The sequence below is a fragment of the Mastacembelus armatus genome, chromosome 1, assembly GCF_900324485.2.
Source record: "Mastacembelus armatus chromosome 1, fMasArm1.2, whole genome shotgun sequence".
NCBI lineage: Eukaryota > Metazoa > Chordata > Actinopteri > Synbranchiformes > Mastacembelidae > Mastacembelus > Mastacembelus armatus.
The window spans coordinates 21,639,470-21,662,570 of NC_046633.1; the positions used below are offsets into that span (position 1 = coordinate 21,639,470).

At 37.2% G+C, this 23,101-nt stretch overlaps 1 protein-coding gene across 1 annotated transcript in view; it reads left to right on the forward strand.

Moving 5' to 3' along the window:
• The window catches only part of tusc3 (tumor suppressor candidate 3), a 73,101-nt gene extending 52,455 nt beyond the window's left edge, over window positions 1-20,646 (forward strand). The window contains exons 7-10 of the mRNA XM_026303443.2: window positions 5,197-5,260; window positions 8,917-8,991; window positions 18,589-18,679; window positions 20,391-20,646. Coding sequence (XP_026159228.1) covers window positions 5,197-5,260; window positions 8,917-8,991; window positions 18,589-18,679; window positions 20,391-20,406 — 246 coding nt within the window. The 3' untranslated portion in view covers window positions 20,407-20,646. The remainder of the gene's footprint in view (window positions 1-5,196; window positions 5,261-8,916; window positions 8,992-18,588; window positions 18,680-20,390) is intronic.
• Window positions 20,647-23,101: the final 2,455 nt, after the last annotated feature.

Consider the following 23,101-nt stretch of genomic DNA (forward strand, 5'->3'; position numbering starts at 1 on the left):
TAAATGTTGTCGTAAAACTTTTTTTTAGATCTTTTCTTTTTTTTAACTTTTTTTACATCTTTACTACAAAGCACTTTTTTTGAAAGGTGCTGTATAAATAAATGTATTATTTATTATTTTTTAAGAGCAAATCTGTGTAAAAGCTGAACTGAATGCAATCCCCAACTTAAACAATGTTATCTTTTAGGTTTTGGTCTTTTACTGGGATTTATTGGCCATACCAAAAATATGTAATATCACCAATCTTATTCTTTAACGATAATTTGGTTGAAGGCTAGTTCTTCGTGCACTTTACTCATTCCTTTTCAGACTGTGTTAAATAAGAAGAGCTTTAAAGGTTTTGGCAACTTCTTTCCCTTCTGTTACCACTACAAGCAACTTGTTTGCTGCAGTCCTATATTATAACAGTGAATCATGTGACAGGGTCTGATTACATCTGCTGTAAACTGTACTGTCATCTGCAGCTACAACGTTCAAATCAGGTATTTGTTGTGACCGGGCCATTGACTCTCATAACTTTGCATTTTTTGGATTTACTTGGCTTGCTTTGTAGCATTGTTTAGGTGGCATTTATCAAAAAATGATCAATAAATCAATAAAAACATCACAAAAAAACCTATCAAGGTTTAGATAGTTCTAATGGTTTTATATTACTATAATCATGTGCTTACCTGGTGGTTAGACCTGATTGCACAATTGTGATGCGCATAAAGTATGTTTATCTTATACATACGATAAGCTGTTTTACTCCAATACACTTTTTGTTGATCTGCTGTATATCAGTGCACTGTTTTTTCCCTTTGGCCCTATGTTTTTAAAAGATAATACCACCCTCTGGTGACATGGTGTTGCTTCCTCAGTGTGTTTGTGTATTTTGTATTATGTTGGGAGCATGCGTTAGGTGTTATGTGCTGTGATAGAAGACTTCAAGCCTAAGATGCTTTACACCTCCAGAGACTGTTGAGTGACCTAGCTTTCAAACCTATGTATGGAAACATGGTGATAGGGCTGAGATGTTTCTGTGTGCTGGCACTGCACATCATTACCTGCTTTTCATTGCCATGTATGATACTGTAAAATGCATGATCCTCAGCCAGGAAACAAGAGGAAATCTCTAACAGTAATGTTGAACTCCCAACAATATTGTATCTTCAATCTCTTGCTCTATGTTGTCCGAAAATATATCTCGATAATTTGGTGACAGAAACACTGGTAGCTGGTTTCATCTAAGTTATTTAGGCATTAACAGGTTAATTTGTCTCACTTTGTTTTTATTTTAATCAAATATAAAATAGATACTGTATCTGGCTGTAACCCCAAGCCATATTTCAAAGACTGCATGGGTTTATTCACAAGTGTATAATTTGGTATATGGTGGTAATCTTTATGTGTCATTAAGTAAGAGAGTGCGAGTTATAGAGTGTGACAGCTGAGTTAGCTCTACCATTCATCTCCATGTTCGATCAACAAGCTGTGGCTGCTTTTACTTCCAGACCACCTTAAAGTAGGTTCTTTTAATGAATACACATACTTTCTTCCACAAATTCTCCCTAAACAGTCTCATTTATAAACATGTATTTAGGTACTAGTTTTCAGTATACATATGTATAGATGCATATACTGAAACACTCACGCTCTGAGCTCTGCACACTAATGAATGGTAATTCTCCATTCTAATCCATCAGATTAATTGGAAGTGCCTGGCCACGGATTGAGGAATTTTTCATCCCCCAAGCACTGTTCTTGTTCATGACCTCTATCTGCAGTCTCTGTTTATGTATAGGGGGTAGCATGCAGAAGCTGACTTGAAAAAAAGAAGGAATTAATGTTTTAGTTTTAGTTTTTAGAAATCAAGATTCTTCACCCTGAATTCCTGATTCAGTTACTGCTCATTTGGGATTTTCACAGTTAGAACTTTGGTAATCCAAATAAAAGTCTGTTTTATTTTATTTAAATCAATTGAATAAAGTCATCATTTTATTTGATGAATGCGCTCCATACATTAATACAGTTCACATACAGTGAATCACTAGTATACAACAATATACATAAAGTTGCCAGCTAGTAAGTTCTGCCTTGGTAATCTATTGCAGTTCACTACCTATTCTGTTTGTGCTATCAGAGAGAGTTGATTCAACTTTGTGGTTATTGTGTTTCTCTGCCCAAAATTATGCTTGTGTGGTTATGTGATCTGTTCTGGTGAATGGCTGACGGCTAAAGTTTGCAGTGTTTCTGACTGATGTTTACGCTTCATATGAGCAGGCACTTTTTAGAATTTGTCCTCCCCCATAATATACTATAAAGGTAGGATTTATTTCAGAGCTATGGTATTTGTCTTGGATGTGCCTCTGTATACCTTTAATAAAGTGGTAACTGAGGGAATATTCAGGCTGAGATAAGAGTAGGATTTTAACCAAATGCTGGACCAGTATGGAAAAGTGGACATGCAAAGTGAGTTTTATTTTCAAATTTCCCAGCAGACAAGGCAATATATATCATAGTGCTTCACAACATTGTCACATCATTCCTGTATATTTCATGCATTCTTGTCCAAAGGCAATGTCCCTGTTATAGTGATTTTTAGCTTTAAATAATTTGGAATTTATAACATTATCACACTATTATTATTTAAAATGTCATCCTTCTAAATGGAAGGTAAAATCCTTGTCACCACTGAACTGCACTTGCAGTTTCTCGTGAAGAGAAATGATTAGTAATGCAAGAAATAATCTCTTGCCAACTTCCTAAAAAAAGAGCTGAAGAAAAACTTTTTTATTGTGCTAATAAAGGAGCCTGGGTTTGTCAGTCAATAAGAAAGGCATCTTGATAAAATACAAAAGCTAATGCAGAACAACAGGTTTGTGTTGAAAAGAAAAGGATCTGTTTCAGCCCTGAGCTTTTGTTGCCTTAATGTCTGCTTTCAAGTGCAAAAAATCTTCATTTCTCTCCACTGAAGCAAGAAAAAGCTGTCCACCCTTTACTCCTCCCCATTTGTCATCTTCTATTCATCTTTCCGTCCTTATTCCTGTCTGATAGGGAAAGAAATGAACACTGGAGCAGTCGAGTGGAAAAACAGACCCTCGTTGTGCCGTAAACCTAGACGCTAATAATCTGCAGGGATTCAACAACGTGAAACACACTGACAGACTTCCGCCCTCTCTTTCTCCTTGAGTTTGTCACATTTCCACAACACTTTCACATAGTCTTCCTTTGTGTGTTTCTCTGCTTCTCCCCATGACTTACAGTCAGAAGCCAATAGAATTAGGCCTCTGACCGAGGTTTGCATGTGCAATGTGTGTCTTAAGCATTGTGCTTTATGGGTGACTGTTTTCAATAGTGAGAACAATAGGAGACACTATACCACTTCACTGAAGGAGCAGTGGCCTTGTTGGTCTCACTGACAGTGATCTATACAGAGAAAAATGATGTGATATGTTGGTTGACAAGTTAGAACACCTTTACAGATAGATATATTGTTAGAGGCAAGTGACATTGCTGGATATAGTAACAATACAGCTATTGAATTACTGCAGCCAAATATTAATTAAGTACGAAGCTAAATTAAGCTCTCAAACAACACGCAAAAGAAATGCCAACTAAAGTGATCTCACTTTAGGCCAAACACTGAAACTATATTAATTAATATTAATACTTCAGCTGTCCATGACCTAACCAGAGCAGTGCTGTGACAGAAATAAAGAGCTAATGGTTTGACATGAAGTCAAATGCTATAAAAAAATAAATAAAAATAAAAACTATAAAGCAAAGTGATCCATAACTACAGACAGTAATGTGAGAATTGCAAAACTATTAGACTAGATGATATTACGGTGTTAAATAGGTGATGGTACACTGTCAGCTGCAACAAACGATGATATTGCAACCTACATAAAGACCCCGAAACAGCTGTGTGAGAGAATTTTCCTACTCATTGAACAGTATAAGTTGCTGTGTCGGAAATTATGCCAGTGAAAATCATAAAATCTAATAAACCTCTTAGAAAAGCCATGATGATAATGGCATACAGTATTTGAATGTATATATATTTAAATATTTAATTTCAGGATAATATTTTAACTCTAAGTTCTAACCATCCACTAGACTCTGTGCAGTACTGAGGATGCACAAGCCTGTGTGGTCTTAGTGTCAGTCCCAAGCTTGTAAATGAGAGGGTTGCGTCAGTCTGGGCAGTTCGCGTAAAACTTGTGCCAAATCAATCATGCGGATCAGTTGATACACTCTGGCAACCCCTAATGGGAGCAGCAGAAAAAAAAAAATCGAATTTGAGTTTAATGTAATTTCTGTTTCTTTTTTTTTTTATCCTCTTAGAGAAACTTGGAAAATGCCACAAACTCCTTAATCACTCCACTGTAACAGGTGATCCTTTACAGAGTTCCATTCTCCATTATGGTCTTAACAAACTAGATCGTTCGCTCAGCAGCACACCCCCCTGAAGCCTGTACAGCAGTGTCCAGTTAAGCAAGGGGAGCATTTATTTGGAGATTGTGCAGTAAATGCAAGTAATGCAATCTTGTGTTTTTATATGTGAGTGTTTCTGTAGGGTTAGCTTGACCTCTCCCTGCCCCCTGAAAACGTAGCACCTCCATACACCTACACTGCACACTACATGGGAAATTCTTTATTACCCACTACTCCTAAACTGGTTTTCATTCTCTCTCATACATTTGACACACAAAAACATCTTTCTGTCCATTTACTGCATGTGCTTACATAGAAAAGTGCTGGCTACTCTGAAGCAAAATAAGATAAGCCAGGTGCTGGACATCATTGTGACTACAACTAAATCTAGGTTGGACTATTATTGTACTTGAAAGATATAAAGATATCAAACATTAATTTTCTTCATAATACATTAGGTTCCCTTTTGTATTCTCAGATTCTTTCCTTAGCTCTGTAACATTATGAAAAATCTAGACATTTCTCACAAAAGGTTATGACCCCTTCATTGACAAAATCCTTCTTCATTCTCTGTTTCGAACCTTTCTCTTGAATGTCTCTTAAACTCCTCTTCCTCACCATTCATAACCTAAAACCTCCATTTATTGAATGTATCTCTCCTTATTTCTTCAATTTGTCATTTTCACTGCTGTTGCCACCTAATATGGCTTGTTGTCAATTGAAATGAAAACTGTTAAACTAACTGTCTGACTCTTTCCCTCTCTCTCTCTCCCACAGAGTTATATTCATGGCAGCAGCCAGGCTCAGTTTGTGGCGGAGTCTCACATCATCCTTCTTCTGAGTATCCTTTCATCAGCATGTTTGGGTGTGTATGTTTCATGTGTTAACATAAGCTCAAACATAGTGCTACAAAATGCAAATCATCCAGTCTAATTTAACTTTCTGATAAATGTCCAGCAGCTTATCTTGGCAACAGATTTATTTAATTTTCCATTTATTTCTGCACAGCACACAGGAAGCCACCTTTTATACATCTGAAACGGCATCCATTTTTGGAGTCTGCTACTTTTATTTTCCCCTTTGTCACCTATATGCATCGTCCATAGGAAGGCTTGCTGCTGGACCAAACAAACAAACATTACAAAGACAAAATTGTCCTTTTTTAACTTCACATCCTTGACTGATTTGTTCCAAGTTCAACCCCTGATAATAGGCTGTGTCTGTTTGCTTGTGTTCTTGTTTAGCAGAATAGATGTTTCTGTTTGTCAACTTCTCTCTGTTTGTCTGCTTCTCACAAGCAGACGTGTGTACTCATGTGTAGTTGTACTGGTGCTTTTGTATGTGTGTGGTTAATGATACCGTTCATTCCTAGTCATTGAGTTCGTCCCGATGGGAAATAGCAGGTCCAAGGTCGCACCTGCTACAGAGCAGTATTTGTTTGTGCATGATCTCAGTTTATTTTTTATTTCCTGCCCATCTGATTACATCTAAATGAAACACACACACAATCACAATTTGTGGCACCCTAACAGACCTACCCATATTGTTTGTGCAGGTAGTGTAAACACATTTTCTTACAACTGTAGACATAATTTCCCCATGGATGTAAGCTTCTTTATTTTACATATACATACTCACCCAAGTACCAAATGTACTTGCATAACTACACCGTTGTAGTATGAGGAAGACACACAGATAGACTCTACCAGTCAAACATTTACAAAGGACAGGATCACAGTTTCACCAAACATAAAGCTTTACAGGTCAGGCTGAACTGTTCGTATTGGTAAAAGTCCCATCTATCCAGTGGTACAGACACAGTCAAACTGGGAAATGAGCATTCTGAGCCCCTAACCACTATGTGTTGAATATTTAGAAAGAAAGAATTTGAAGAAGAAATTTGAAAGAAGAGGGGATATGACCCATAGCAATAGCCCGGATAGCGGCGCCCAATTCACAGAACCTTGGGTTACGATACATAACCAACGTTTTACTGCTTTACCACAATTCGCAATACAGACAATATATTGTCAGCACATTGAGTTGAACATAATGAGTTTCCACTTTAAAGGAGATTTTTAAAGCAACTTTGTTCAAAATGATAGAAAGCTCAAAAAGAGTAAAAGTAACTAATGTAAAGACAGGTTGATGTTATAGGAAAAACGTGCATGAACAAACCGGAATTTCATTTTCTTGCAGATATTTTTCTCTAAACTTGAGCAGTTCTGTTGGAGCAGAGTGGAAGCAACTAATTGAAATTTTACAACCAAGGAAAACTAGGATTACAGCCTTCAGCACCCAGCTTCTCCAACATTATGTTTTGTTAATGTGCACATTTACTAATCCTGTTCAAAATTGAATTAATCTTATACATAAAAGTTTGACTTTAATATTAACCACTAAAGCAGGGAAAATGTACTCTAATTAGACTGATATGACTGTAGTGTGACTATTTTCTAGGATGACTGGGCTGTACCATAGCAGATGGCAAAACTGGCGCCGGAATGACCAGATTGGACATTTGCCGTGGTGGTAGTACACAATGGGCTGTTTAAGCTAATGTGCTACACACATTTCTGATGTTCTGTTGCTGTTGACAGGTGTGGTTATAGGTTAGCTGCAGGTCCAGGGAAAAGTCTGTTTTTTTTTTAATTACAATTCAGTTGCACAGTCATATTCCTACAGAGACAGGTCTAACATAACAATTATCACACTGGCAAAGCTTCGTAGGACCACCCAATCTGACACCTCCATGGTTCAGCTCCGTTGCTCTAAATATATAGTGTCTTTTATGCTATCACCAAGATTATGCCTCAGTTTGTACTCTTTATCTTCCCATGTGCCAGTCTTTGTGGACCTTGTCAGTACTTGTTCAACATACTGAGGAGAAGTACCTTACAATATTATCCAAACTGTTCATAACTTCCTATTATTTCAAGAAGTCATACAACTTTACCAAAAGCTAAAAAATGCACTGACATTGTATCAGTGTATGTCATTAATAATAAATGTTCAGTCAAGTCCAAACATGTCTCTAAGACAAACATAAGCAATGGATCACCACCCAGCAGTTCAAGGTACAAGTGTGCATTTCTCCAAAAATGCTACAACATGAAGAAGTATAAGAAATTCTTGCAAATGAAACATCCAGTGGGGTCTGCAGTAGTCACCAGATTTGGAATAGCATTTATAGAAATGTAAAAGGTATTTGGAGGTAATAGACACGTCACAATTAGCAGATCTCACATACATTAAAAGCTGACTAGTCAGTGATTTTTGTCACAGAAGATTAGTTTTAAAAACGGCTGATTGGAAAGCTTTTTAAAGAATTTGTGCAGCAATTACTTTTTCATTTCCTCGTCAACATGATTCTGAAACAGCTCAGTCAGGATTAAATCATATTATGCTATTGCTGTATGCATCACAATCTATGCTACTCAAGAGCATAATTTTCTAAAAAAAAATGAAGACTTGTTTGTTTCATAATATCAAATAAAATGTATCTTTCTGTAAACACATCCTGCATCTTCTATATTAGATGGTTCAGGTGAATATTTGTTAGCACTATCTTGGTGCATTCTCCTTGGCCAAGTCACACACATAAAGTGTTAAATTCAGAATCTGGCATAAGAAAGTATAGTTAGCATTTGTATACTAGTTACTGATGTAGATATCAAACAAGCATATTTTAGACCTTTCCCAGTGTCTGATATTAATGACCCGTACCCCTTGTCCCAGCTTCTGCTTTAATGTCCACTGCCCTCCACCCACTTTGGAAACAAGTTCCAGGAGCTAAATTTTAGCACTCCTGACACCCAGTCTGCTCATCCTGCAAACAATCTGTGCTACATTCTGGAAAGGACATTCTGTTGTTAGTTAAGCTCCTGGTATCATTCAAGAGTTAAACTTGCACCTACTACATGAAAAGTAACAAAAAAATGTAAAAGCCAAGAAGTTGAATAGTAGAAAAATAAGCATTTATTTAGATGTCCCTGAAATATTGAGAGGTGCTGGCTGTTAAAAAAAACTCTATCATGTGTTTATGCATGTTTTTATTCTGTTAAAAGCAAAGTTGTATTGATTTCAATGTGAGTTACTGTGTACTTCTGTCATTGTGTACTGTGTGCCTTTGTAAGCCTGTTATGTTTGCAGAGTTGACCTGATGGCTTTTCTCTTTTTTTAAAACGCTTATGAACAGGGATTGTGACCTATCACCAAAGTCTCTCCTGTTTTTTAGTTTTCCATTGCAGCATATGATGCAATTCAAAATACCAGATTCAGCAATTTAATTAAATCCTTTCTGCAAAGCCTCAACAACAGCATGGAGGTTATGGCCTGTTAATAATTCAGTATGCATTTCAGGGTAATTGTATTGTATTGTGCTATACTGTACAATGCATTTATTAGTTAGCTTTTATGCACATGTAAATATTTGTCGATATTAGTAAAAGTATGCCTGTATGCAAGTGTGTTGTTTCCTTAACAACCCTGTCCCAGATGCTGCAATCACCATGGGGATGGTGCTGCTGAATGAGGCTGCCACCTCCAAGGGAGACGTTGGCAAGAGGAGAAGTAAGTAGAGGGGATTGTTTTCAGCTTTTTTCTTATTATTAAGTAGATGTCAGGAGTGTGTGTGTGTGTGTGTGATCCAGTTGTCATTGCTACTAAAGTTAAATACAAGGTGAATATATTATGCCTGAAGCACACCTTGTGAAGTTATCAAAATCCATGTTTGAAGTTTTAGTGCTGGTGCCAGAGAGGTTAAGCTTTTTGTGCAGTATGATATACAGTAAAGCATTAATTCTGTTTAAGATACACTTATGTTTATATGTCATGTGGAATCAGATCTGATAAACACAGTAAGAAATTAAACATACACAAATGCAGTTTTACATACAGACATGTTCATTTCAAATGTGCTGTCTAATGTGTGGTAATCGAAGGCAAGCCACAAGTTCCGGTTTAAATAATGCATTCTTCTGGGTGCTGTTTACAAGTTGGCCACTACTTAGAGCTTCCTGACCTTAACATTAATGGCAGGGAACTCCCTGTGACACTCAGGACTGTATCTGTCAAAACCCTAAATACTGAGACTATAAGACTGGACTCATACTCCAACTCACCACCTTCATAAGTGGTTATTTCTTTGAGAGGCACCTTGCTACCACTATCTGTCACTAGGAAATAACATTTCATTACTTTCCTTCACAGCCACTCCAGGCCCTATTGAATAGGACAAATACTTTTGAGGTCCCTCTTGTCCTGTGTGCTCACTAGCCTATACTTTTAGGAATGCATCTGTTATTTTTAAACACTCTGATTTAAGAACATCATGTAGCACATTACAAGTAGTGTTATTTATATCAGTGAACTATGACAAAAAACATTTTTGACAACATATAACAAAAAATGAATAATACTAAAGAGATTTTGCAAAAATGCTTGAGAAAAAAAGCAAAACTCAGCAGAAAAAACTCAGGCCTGTTCAGATTACATGTACTGCTGCCAAACACTACTAAAGATCTGAAAGGAACTGTCTGCACTGTATCATTATTCACCCTCTATATGCTGGACTTCACCTACAACACACTGCAGAAATTTTCTGATGATGCAGCTATTGTCAGGCACATCATTGAAAGAATGGAGGATCAATACAGGATTGTGATCCAGGACTTTGCTCAGTGGTGTCAACAGAGAAACATACAGCTCAATATGAGAAAGACCAAGAAGCTAATAGTAGATTTTCACAGGAAAAAACATGTCCCAGCTGGGTGGGCAAATATCCAGAGAGTGGATATAGAGGCCTGGTGATGTGTCCAGGGTTACCTCTGCTGTTCACCCAAAGAGATCCCTGTGACCCTAAATAGGAATAAGCAGTTATAGATGAATGGATGGATGGATATAGAGACTGTTCAGACTTAAAAAATACCAGTGTTTACCTCAACATCAAAGTGGACTGGACAGACGACACCACTTCCCTAAACTGGACAGTCAACTCTACCTGCTGTAGAAACTCAAATCCTTTAGATTGTGCAGCAGGTTCCTCAGACTTCTTCTATGCTGTGGTGTTCTGGGGAAGTGGCACCAGACTGATAGGAAGGCCAGCTCTGTCTTAGGGTGTTCTCTGGGCTCAGTCGGGAAAGTGGGCAAAGGGCAAATGATGGCAGAACAGTTGGTCACTATGGCTAAGACCTCACACACCTTACAGGACACCCTATCCTTCCCTGAGCAGCATCTTCATTGACCAGCTGCTCCACTCAGTGTTATCTGTCTAAATCTGTCTAAAATTTTAATGGACAGAGGACAAAAATAAAAATAAAATTATAGTGATAAAATGTTTTATATATATATATAATAATAATAATAATAATAATAATAATAATACATGTTATTTCATGGCGCCTTTCAAAATCTCAAGGTCACCTTACAGAGAGAAAAAGGAAGCATACAGCATGAAATACATAGCGTGCATTAGAACAACGATAATATATGTATACATATATATATAATCTTTCCAATTAAATTAAATTCACCTATTTGTTAATATCATCTACTTTCTGCTTAAGTGTTCCAAGGTAGCAGAAACTGGTTAAATCAAATCTTGACCCTCTGTTGAGACCAGTGGCTTTGAGGGAGACACACCTGTCTAGCTGTAGAACACAGTGCCCCCGAGGAGGCAGTTTGACTCATAAATCAAACTATAGGCACAAATATAGGAATAGTAGGAAAGGTCAGAATGTTTTGGGGGGAAATTGAATAAATTGGTATAACTTTTATTTTATTTAATAGCAGTGCTGGACGCTAAGCTTGAGACTTTTGTGAACACACACACCACAAACATAAATGAACTATTATCCAGTACTGTAGTGGGGTGTTTATTTGCATAACTGTCAATTAGCTGGAGGAGTTCTGAAAAGAAGCACTTGTTTCACTCTTCAGTTAATCACTGAGATGACCTCTTACCTGCTCCATAACTGCCTTTGAATACACAACTGCAGTATTTAGACCTGCCAAGGGAATGCTCGATTAACTTTATTTCCTTCATATGCCCCTATTCAAATGTACTGAAGGTGTGGTTGATAAACTTTGACTAGTTGGTAGACTTATATGGCTTGATCAAAATGAACCTGATTTGGCTAAACAAGAAAATGCTTGTAATTACTCTTAATAATTTACTGGTATTACATTTACTCTTGAGACAGTTAAAAGTTAACTACCATAGGCTCTAAAATTTGTCTCCATATAGGGATGCGGGCTCTGAATGGCAATCATTTTGATGCTGAAAAATGTCATTTTTTTAGGTCAAGTATGGTTATCTAACTTTTAATGTAGGAGCTAAAGCTGTTCCTACCACAAGCACTGTAATTTCAATTGGGTCCATCTGTGATCTCCCTAAATGGCAAAAAATTGTTACGTCCCAGCCCGAGTGGAACTTCACATAATGTTAAGGAAAAAGGGAAGTGGATAAATGAAGACAGATGGTACGGCTCACGTAGTGAATTTTCTGTTGTGTGACATTTATTCTAACAATAACAGTGAAAATACTAGCAACACCATTTGCAAACATACAATAAGACTATCACCTCAAAACACAAAACACATTACCTTAAGTGGAGTACAGAACAAAACACAAAGGACATTACCTACAATGAATGAACGTGCAAACAACAATTACACACAAGTACTCTGAACGTGCAAATCACATTTGCACACACACGTAAGTACGCTAATGCTAACAGATCTTATCCTCACAAATAAGCTTAAAGCAAGACAAGCGGTCAGAAGGTTTTACGAGTAGGTGAACTGTTCACATGAAATCCCAGCTCACCCTGAGTAAAGCTTTTCCGGTCTTTATATACCGGACGAAGTGATTGGTTGGCGTGTCTCAGCTGGCGCACCTCGTACGTCATCAGCCAACTTTCAGGGAATTGTCAAACGGCATGTCAAACGGCACCTCAGGGGCCGTAACAAAATGCAAAGTACAGGCAGAAATAATAGTACTCTGTTTGCATACACAATCTGCTTAGAGTTAACGTCTGATTTACTTTTCACAGTGGTAACTTATTTTACAATCACCAACTAGTCACAAGTGGAGGACAATGTAAAGTCACAGTTCAGAGAAAAAAATCAAGTAAAGAATCAAATACCAGTAAATTATTTTAGTTCTGCCTAAATTGAGTACTTTTTAATAAAGGAAATTGTGAAACATTAACCAAGGCTGCGCTTCAGCTGAATCATTAAAAACCATTGTACTTGCAGAATTATAACAATGATGGTCTACTGTTAAAATGAGTGCTGTAGAAAATAGTGTATTTAAAATATTAATGAAAATGTAATTACAAGTAAAATAAATTAAATTAAAATTTTAAATAAGTGGAATTTTACAAAAGTATGTTCAGAACAAATGAAAAATACCACCAGCAGCAGACCCCCATAGCAGAGAGGAGGAAAATCAGATGTTATTAGTAAAAGTGACTCGTAAACAAGAGCAGGTGGAAGATACCAAGCACTAGATGTGACTAAGAGATTCCCACTCTATTAAAATATTCATTCATGTCTTCTCCCCATTGTTGTTTGTGTTTACATACCATAAAACGTTTTTCTAATATATTATTTATGCTCTTTTTTCTCTCTTAAGCAAACATCCCCATATAAAATTTACTGGTATTACACTTACTATTTTTAACATGTACAAATGCAATAATCGGTGGTTGGTTTAAATAATCATATCTCACTGAATTGTTATGGGTAGTCTCACAGAATATTAGCACTTTGTGCTAATATCCTCCCCTCTGGGGACTTGCTTTTGACTTCTCCAGATAAATGCAAGACAGCAAGCACAGCATAGAAGCCGTCAACTGCAGATATTTTGTGCCCCTTACTGGCTCATCCTAAACTGAGATGAACTCGTGACCTGTCCAGGGTGTACCCCTGCCTTTTGCACAAAGAGAGCTGGGATAGGCTCCAACAGATCCCTGTGACCCAAATAGGAGTGAGCAGGTATAGATAACGGATGGATGGATTGCTTATCCCAGAGCTGTCAGGCTCTGGTCTGGACTCCCTGATTGGGACTCCTATTTTGTTAGCTTTTCCTGTCTTTACCTAGGTAAGGCTTGTCTGAGAGGCTTGTAGTTCGTATGGGGTCTGTCATCGGGGGGAATTTCAGTTTTCCTGCCTTAGCCTACAACCTTAATGGCAAGTCCTTGACCGCCCCCTTTTTATCATGGCGTTTTTGGACTTTTGGTGCGTGCAGAATGAATGAAGATCCTCATAATTACAGGGACAGCTCAAAGAGCATTTTTCACCCTAGATATTGTGATGTGCAACTGGGACTACCCTTAATGGGGAATTTGCAGATGGTTAATTATACTGATGTACATAGGAATTCAATTGTTATTCTACAGAGCCATGAACCGCAACAGAGGGTAGTAAGACAGAGAATGGGGTCCAGGACTTTGAGCCTGACTCAGTAGTCCACTCTTGTTTCTCTTCAAATCATATAAATCTTTCACACTGTAGCATATGGTGTCTTTCTTAGTTTGTTTTTGTAGTGTTTTTTGTGATTTTACTGTAATGAATTGAGAAGACTTGTGTGGCTCACTGTTTAAAGCTGTCAAACAGATTTCATCAAAGGTCTGACCAAATAGCATAAAATGTAAAATGCAAGGTCACAGAGGAGATGATTAATTGATGTCATGTCATGCAGAGTTTCTGTGAAATATAATTTGCCCTCTCACACTAAGGTGTTGAAAACTACTGGAAAAGATGACAGACTTCAGGAAGCCTGACATTTCCTCAAATTTGTTCCTGAAGAGCACACAAATCTCCTTTGTTTCAACAAGGCTCACCAATGTACTAAAAAAAACTGTCCAGATTGAAGGCAGCAGGTTCCTGACACATCTTGATGAGTCTTGTCTGGGGTGTTGCAGGTATAACACAGTTCATCATTTCAGATGTGAGGTGGTAACTTGACCAAACTAAATAGTGGCTTTACATTTTTCCTTTAGCATCCAAACTGCATTTCTGCATAATCATTAATGTATGAGAGGAGGAGTTGCCCGCACTGGCAATTACCTCCAGCACATAGATGCAGTTACACACAAGTGGTTTTTAATCAGTCAGTGTGATGAAAAAGCAACTTGAAACCTTTCAATTGTCTCTATGAGGCCACACGCTTATATGCACCCACATAAAAAAATAATAATCTAAAGGCAAGACTATCAAATTTTTATTTTACTTTACCCATGAGTTCCCATATAGGTGTTAAAGCTTAGCAATTAAAATGATAATTACTTGATAACTACCTCAAGATTTGTTTGTCAGTATCAAACTAAATAAGAACACACACACATGCATATCCTTATATAATTACTTGTGTAATACCGGCACATCATTGATAGAGTGCAGAAGACTCATTTATTAATTCTGTCTCTGCATCAGTTTATCTGTTCATTCTTTCTTTCTCTCGCTCACTCTTTCTTTCTTCCTTTACCTTTTTCTAGTTGCAGAAACCTTTTTAAATTATTAATTGAAGCAAGCACATCATGCAGATGATACTTTATTGATGCACAAGCATATTAGTACTTACAGAAATCTACATACATAAAGCACGCACAGTGTCAACACACAAGCAGGAATAGAATAAACTGTTTTATATCCTGCACAGTATTGTCACTGGAATGACACACATACACACATGGACACACAAATTAAATAATTGCAGTTTAAAGCTACAGCTGCAGAGAATAGCTGTCTGTCAGTAGGGGAGGATTAAGCTTGAATTGTAGTGTAATCATTGGATATGGGTGTTCAATCCTTGGCATATACAGTAGCTTTTATATTGCTGAGTGCAGTGACAGGAACTTGTCTGCTGCTTCTAAGGGTAGTGCACACACTGTTTCTCAGCAAGGGACTTACTGAACGAGTAAATGGAGTTGCAAAATCACTACATACTCAAGATCCGGGCGGCTGTGGGTCTGGGGATAAAGTAGACAGAAGGTGAAAGTGAAGAGTCAGGAAAAAAAAAGTGACATAGATTTGTTAAAGACCTAAATGCAGTACTGAGAGTTGAATTTAAATCAAGGCCAAAAAGAAAATTAACAATAAGCTTTTGGTGCAATGCCAGCAAGCAGCAGCAGTACAAGATTTACTTAAAATGAATTTCAACCATTTAATGGACATGTCCCCAAAAAAGAAACTTTTTTTTTTTTTTTTTTTTTTAACATGAATGTTGTTTTACTTGAAAAACATATATGTACAGTAAACTAGAAATACATAACATTTGCACATATATGTTTATATTGACAAAAATTTATTTTTATGTATACACACATGCAGTTGATATACAGCAACAGTGATCATCAATGGCTCATGTGGTAAATGAAACAAAACTACCAAAGCAGCGTCTCTTCCAATTAGGTAGAAATAATGTGAAGAGTTGTTCGATATGTATGTGATTGCTGTTGTTTAGCAAGATCTGAGAGATTTTGGGTCAAAATGCTTATTTCTGATATGGTTTCCTCATGAAGTTACAGGATAGTAAGGTCATTTTTGTTACAAAATGTTAGCATGAAGAAGAACTAGGAACATATATAAGTGGAAGAACTGAGAACAATTATAGCTCCTATTTCAGGACAGGAGAGGTACCTTTCAGCCACAACATGGACTGTGAGTAATGGAGCATACATTGACAGGTCAATGCACCATTGGCAACCAGCAGTTTTAAAAAAAACATGCTACACAGCAGCTGCTGGTAGGCATGTAAACAGCAGCATTAGAAAATATTTCAGACAAATGGCCGACATTGAAGTCCAGGCTTTATTAAACATCTATGCAATGAAGGAACTTCATTGAGCTTTTGACATGTTTAAGTGAAACAATACATTTTCTGCAATGTACCAACCATCAACCTTCTCATGTTACTTCAGTGTTCCTACTGGTGGTGCAGAAGCCTTTAGCATATGCAGTTCTCAGAGGAGCTCCACAGGGGGGTTGTCCCCAGAACCACTGTAAGAGCCAAGAGCTCTTTGGTCCAAAAGCTTCTATGCGTCAAAAACTGGGTTGTCTGCCACAGATTGGTGTAAAAACAGTGAATTGTGGACAATCATATCCAGAGGTTGAGTCACTTAATGTTTCTTGCAGCCAGTTGCTAATCAAAGAACCATTTAGTATCAGAATGTTTATTCATATTTATGTGCCTAATGAGCTAAGCTTAGCTTAATATGTTTACTGGCTTCCTCTAGCTTGGGAAATGAAAATGTATATTTTACCATGCCAATATATCATGATTTCAATTGAGCCAAGTCATACAGTCAAAAGAGGGATTACCACCTTTGTCACTGAGGGAAATCATTCAACTAAAACAACTTGTCATTTCGCCAAGGTCATAAATCACTCAGCATATTAGCATGCTTAGTCCGTGTGGGTATGATAGTCATTATCCATGGGTGCATACTAAGATAGCTCTCAGTCATAACTGATGAGCTATATGAAATACATCCCACTACACTTGATGAAGATTCACAGACGTTGTGTTGCTCACACAGTCACAGGCACATACATAAATGTGGCAGCCCGGGAAACACAAGGGCATAAGGGCTTTCCCTGGAGACACACTCTCAAGTATGAAGTGCCCTCAATCAAGTCACTCAGTCAATGTCAGACACAGTTTTGTATTATAGTGCTTGGCAGAATATTCTCTTGAATTAGTTATCAGCATAACCTTCATGTGACCCTAACTCTTTCCTCTCACCTCTTAAATGTAATGAATATAAAGTAAAGAATTTGTTTGAAATCATTTGACCGTTGGTCCTTACAGGAATACACACACACATAGAGTGAATGGTGTCCTATGTAATTGTATATGTAAGCGTCTATGCCTATAGTAGATGAATTACGACTTGAATGTCATATCACGTGCCGTCTCTCTCGCATACAGGCACATAGCTCTGTCACAACTCAACGCTGCTTCGGTGGTTTGCTGAATTGTAAATGGAAGATATGCAAAGAAAGTGAAACAAAGAAATGGAGAACAGGAAACGCTTATGGAACTGACACTGAGCGATGGCAGCAAATGTTGCCCTATACAAACATGCATTACAGATCACAGTACACACACACACATTGACGCACACAGACACACAAACCACTGGAGCTGTGAAAATGAACAACAGCACACACACACACATAATTTGACACTGAGAATCTGTCATAAATTTTCCCAGCCAAATCTTTTGTTCTGACATCAATTCCCCCCTCACACACACACACACACACACTCGAACAAGCAAATATCTCACTATTTAGTCTCCAGGAGAGGTCCTCATCCTAATCCCTGATTAACAATATCAGTCGGTGGTGACAGTTTAATTTAACACAGTGCTTCTCAAGGATTAGCTGTCACACGAGGGTGTGTGCATACACTCATACACCCACATACCAACACAGTTCTTGTGCAGATTAAAGATCATGCTTGTGTATATTTCACTTTAGAATAGCCACTGAGGGAATAAGAAAATAATAGCTGCAAACCTAATTTTCTGCAACCCAGCACAGATGATAATGAGAAAAAGGCAGTGTAACATTGGTCAAGGGACTGTGCAAGTAAAGGTAAATATTAAAGGCTTTTGACAAGATGATGAGCACTAGGTAATGTTTTAGATTTATGTTCTTTCTAGCATTTGAAATGTTTGAATATCATATAATAATTTGACTGCATGAGGATATAACATTAGGTTAATACATACTTTGTGTAGAAAGGCCTGTGTAGGTGCTTACGTAGGTGTATGTTTGAACAGCCAACTTGAAAAAGATATATCCAATGTGTGTCATGTCTCGGCCCTGCAAGCACATTTAATTTGAACAGAGATCAGAGAGTTGCATCAGTTGTTATAATGCGTGTGAAATTATTTAAATGGCTGCCTTTAGCCAGGAATCAAATATTCTCTCAGGCCATTGTCTAATTCTTACTAAGCACATATTAGGGTAACTGCAGGACCTGCAAGAAGCTGAAAAAATGTCTAACCTCAAAAGCAATAAGTGTACTTACACTAACTTCATTTTCAGAAATCATACTTTTTTAATCTTATTTTTTAAACCTAATGTTATATTGTGATACTGCCTTAAGGCAGCAGTGTAGTGTGATGACATTCTGTGTGTGTCTTTTTACAGTCATCTGCCTTGTTGGCCTTGGTCTGGTGGTGTTTTTCTTCAGCTTCCTGCTTTCCATTTTCAGGTCCAAGTACCATGGATACCCCTACAGGTATTTATAGCAACCATACAGTGCCACTGTAAAGATGCTCGCACACTTGTCAGCCAGTTTACGTGACAGTTATTCAAATCAAATATACATGCATACAATGAATCTTAAAAATCCCTAAAAGAGGACAGAATATCACTGAAAACTTATTGCAGACAAGGTGAAAAATATCCAGGCCAAAACAGGATCCATCTATTCCCGTTATTTCTTTGATTATAAGACAGTTGTCCAATTGAAAACACTCACTCCAAATTGTACAAACCAAAGGTCTTTCTCCACAACTAAAACTTGACCTGAGACTCACAGTCTTATTTTGACTCATAACATTTCTTTGACATTTTGCAGTACACTCGATACACAGTACACTCACAAATTTCTTCGTCTTTATCCTGAAGAACGGAAATCTTGGATCTCTCGTGGATTTTTTTCTGTAGACTGTTAAATAGTGAATATGTTTGGACACTAATATCCTGCAGCTTAGCGAGCTGGAACAGCAGCAATTTGGTCCCACTTTGACTTAAAGGTCACTACAAAGATTTAATATGCAATAGAAAACATTCTACAAATCTGCAGAGGCTGGGTCTAATTCATAGCCACAGGAGCAGCTGTAGGATATTACAGTACAAAAGCAGAACAAGTCCAGCTGCAGGAACTGACCTCTGGAACTGGAAAGGATTCAAAATGTTGAGAGCACTTGACCGGGGCAGATAATTTATTGCCATGCTGGCTTGAACCCTGGTGTGACCTGTGGCTAGAATTAGGAATGAATTGTAGGCTGCAGACTCCACCTGCACTCATAGAAGATTTAGTCATGTATGAAACTGGTTAACACTCTTTTTTAGAGGTCTGTAATTGCAAAATGTGATCATTTTTAAGAGTCTAAAATGTTTTTAATGTTAATGTAATTTGGTGCTAATTATGAGAACTGTATTTGAGTTACCCAAAACAACTGTTGCCATGGAAGCTAGAGTATTTGAGGTTTGGATGTGATCAGTATAATCTATTTCTCCTCTTTGTTAATCAGTTTACTTTACAAAAGAAAATTATAGTAATGTTTAATGTGAAATTGTTCAGATTATTCTGATAGTAAATTAGGGTCTGTTTCTGAAAATGAAAATATAAGTTTAGAAAGAACTGCTTGAAGATGCATTTTTACATGCATACTAACTGTAAGCATAGTATTTGTTGTTGTATATGAAACATGTAAACACTTGAAATGTTTAGCAATAACGAGGAAGCTGTCAGTACCATCTTTGAAGTGGCAAAATAAGTCCAGGAAGCAGATGTTTATTTACTAGTATAATTAGACATTACATTTTACTGCTGCTTATGCTGAGCACCAAGAAGTGCCATTTTAAATTGCTGTTATTTACATTTTACTGTGACTTCCCCGTTATTAGTAAAGTACATGTTTTGAATTTAGAATGGGGCGTTCAGGGGTAAAGTCTATTAAGCCTCAGTTTTCTTTCCTGTTTGATAAACACAGATGCATCTTCAGCAAGTGTTTGAGCTATTTTGCCCAATTACATGCTTCTAGATGCTCTGAAACAAGATAATCGTCAGCAGCCACCGGTTTTTAGTTGCTGGGTGATTGCGCAACACAATCCAAAACAAAAAACTTTAATAACTTTTTTTTAATATCTGTTCTTTCTTTTCTCAAAATTCTTACTCTCTACTTCTCTGCTCTACTTTTTAATCCTGTTCTGTCTCTCAGCTTCCTTATTAAGTGAGAAAAAGGTAGAAGAGAGAGGTCAGAGGATGGTGAAGAGGCGGTAGGTGAAGAGTCAAGAAGGTACTTGAAGAGGAGGAGGCAGCATTACTGAGTCTAGCGTGCAGAGTTGGGTTTCTTTTTTTATGTGTGTGTGTTTTCTTTTCTTTTTTTATTGACTTCTACTATCAATACCAATACTGCAACCTGAAGAGAAAATAAATCATTCCTTCTTTATACTGGAGAAGAAGGGTGTTTGGCATGTCTGTATCTTTGTCATTTTCTGATAGGTACTATCAGTGGTCGCATATTTTGTGTGGGGAAATTCACTGATTTGTGACTGTGCTATGCTGTTTAACTTAGTCCATGTGTTGGGTCTTATTTATGAACACTCTGTTAAAGATCAAGGGAGAATAAAGACCAAGTAAAGTCACGCATAATGACACTTCATTATGTCTTTCAAAAAGACGTAGCAGGTTAGAAAAGTGGTTACACTGCCATAGTAGCAAAGAACTAAAGCTGATTACTTTGCAGGAAAACCTACTACCAAGGTGCAGAATCACTATGAAGTCAGTCTTTCTAAGTGAATGAAACATCGTAGTCATTTGTGATGATGTATTGTGCAGCTTATGGAGAAGGACCATTAAAAGTTTTAATATCCAGCTGGTAAATTTCTGCATCATCATTCCAGCTAACAAACTCAATCTGAAGGCAGGTGACAAATTAATACTGTACTAAATCAATCAACTGTTTGTTTTTCTGAACTACAATATCAATCACTCAAACTGAACAAGGTGCTTAGATTAATGCACAATTGAAAAAGTATAAATCCAGTCATGTATAACTGAGCTTGCGCATTTTTGTTTGTGTCTGAGGTTCGGGCTGAGACGGACTTTACTCCGAGTACAAGTTTACATCTTCCTGACAGACTGTGTTGCCACAAATGACATTCTTAGAGAGCTCCCATATCACAGAAGGGTCATATTATTATATATAATATATGTCTGTCTAACGTTCACTGCCAAAGTCAAGTATACTGTATTTGCAGCTGACAGCTAAATTGTAGTTCCTGTTCGACAGCTAAGATAAGTTCAGGAAAAGATAGCACTCAGAGTTTAACAGTATGCATATATAAAAAACGACACAACACCAAGAAAAGATTATTTAAATTCAATCTCCACACTCTTATTTTTCTGTTGCATTAAATTAACATCCATTTCTCTCTGCACTGGGACAAGTCTTAAATCACTGATGCAAAATAGTAGCACATGTTGCTGAAGGTGAGAAGCACAGGTCATTTAGAGAATACATACATTTCTAATTCTTGCACTTGTGGACAGCTCACTAAAACACTGTGTGGGCTGGAGCAATGAAATCATTTATGTAACCTGCTGTGCGTGGGCAGACAGAGGAATGCTGCTGCAGATAGACCAGTTTGGACAAATGGAATAAAAATATTCTCTCACCATTCTTGTCTATTTTTGTTTTATGTGATTAAAAAAGTGAACTATTGCCTGTGTGTGTGTGTACGTGCAAGCCATATTAACGTAAGTATACACTGAGCTACAGACTAATCTCACTGTACTGAAATGGCATCACACTTTGAGCTTTTTGTCTTTTTCTTCCTTTTTTATGTGGTCAGGGACTGAAAGATTTGTTTGATTCAGTTGACTATTGATTTTTTTTCAACAGTATTTGAATGTGCAGGCAATGGAAGCAAGTGAAAGGTTATGGAGTGCCTTCCTGTTTACTCAAGAGAGATAGTATGATTAGAAGAAGCATAGCGTAGTCAACTTCTAAGAGTCATGAGATAATTATAGCAATACCTGCTTGTTTTATGCTTGCAGTGAAATAACTTCCTCATTTAGAGCACAGAGAAGAATAATAACAGTAAGACTCAAAGCCATCTTATTGATTGGCACAGAGTTCTTCTGGAGATAGGATCATTTTGTTTTTGACAATGTACGAGAGCCAAGTTGTGTTCTCAAGCTTGTGCTGCTTGAATGAAGGCGTGAAGCAATTCCATCAGCACTGAGCGCTGAGCTCCCCATCTGTTCCTCCTTTGGCCTTTACATTGTGGAGGAAATAAGCAGAACAAATGTGACCTTCAGGGCCATATAAGTATTGGAAAATGGAGTAAAATCAATGTGGCTGGCAGTTGTAGAACAAAACACATAATGACATATAGAACAGTCTTTCCATTGATTAAAATGTCCACACCACAACATGGTAAAATTAGCCACATTTTTTTTTTCTTTTATAATTAGTATGTGTTAAAGGTATTAGTTTCCACTATTAATATATATTTTTTATTCAGCATGAACTAATGTTTATTATAGGAAACTATGTTCTCTGAATCTTTTGTCTGTGATGTTAAAGATGTCCAAAAATTAAAAATCAGTCAGTGTTTGGTTAATCTTATTGTACTTGTACTAAATTGCATATTGGCTGGAATGTACACTGGATCTGTGACACCAGATGACTTACATTTACATAGATGGGGCTTGATTATGCAAGTTAACAAAAAAAAAAAAATGTGGTGTCAGTTTTGTGACATTTCCCTGTTCTGCTTTTGTTAAGTTCCACTGAAAATGTCAGATGAATCAAATTATGACGAACAGGGTTGATTAAGTGTGAACTGAAAAAAAAAAACGATCAATATTTCTCAGCAGAATTCAAAGGCGTAAACTCAGAATCACAGCAAATACAGTAAACAT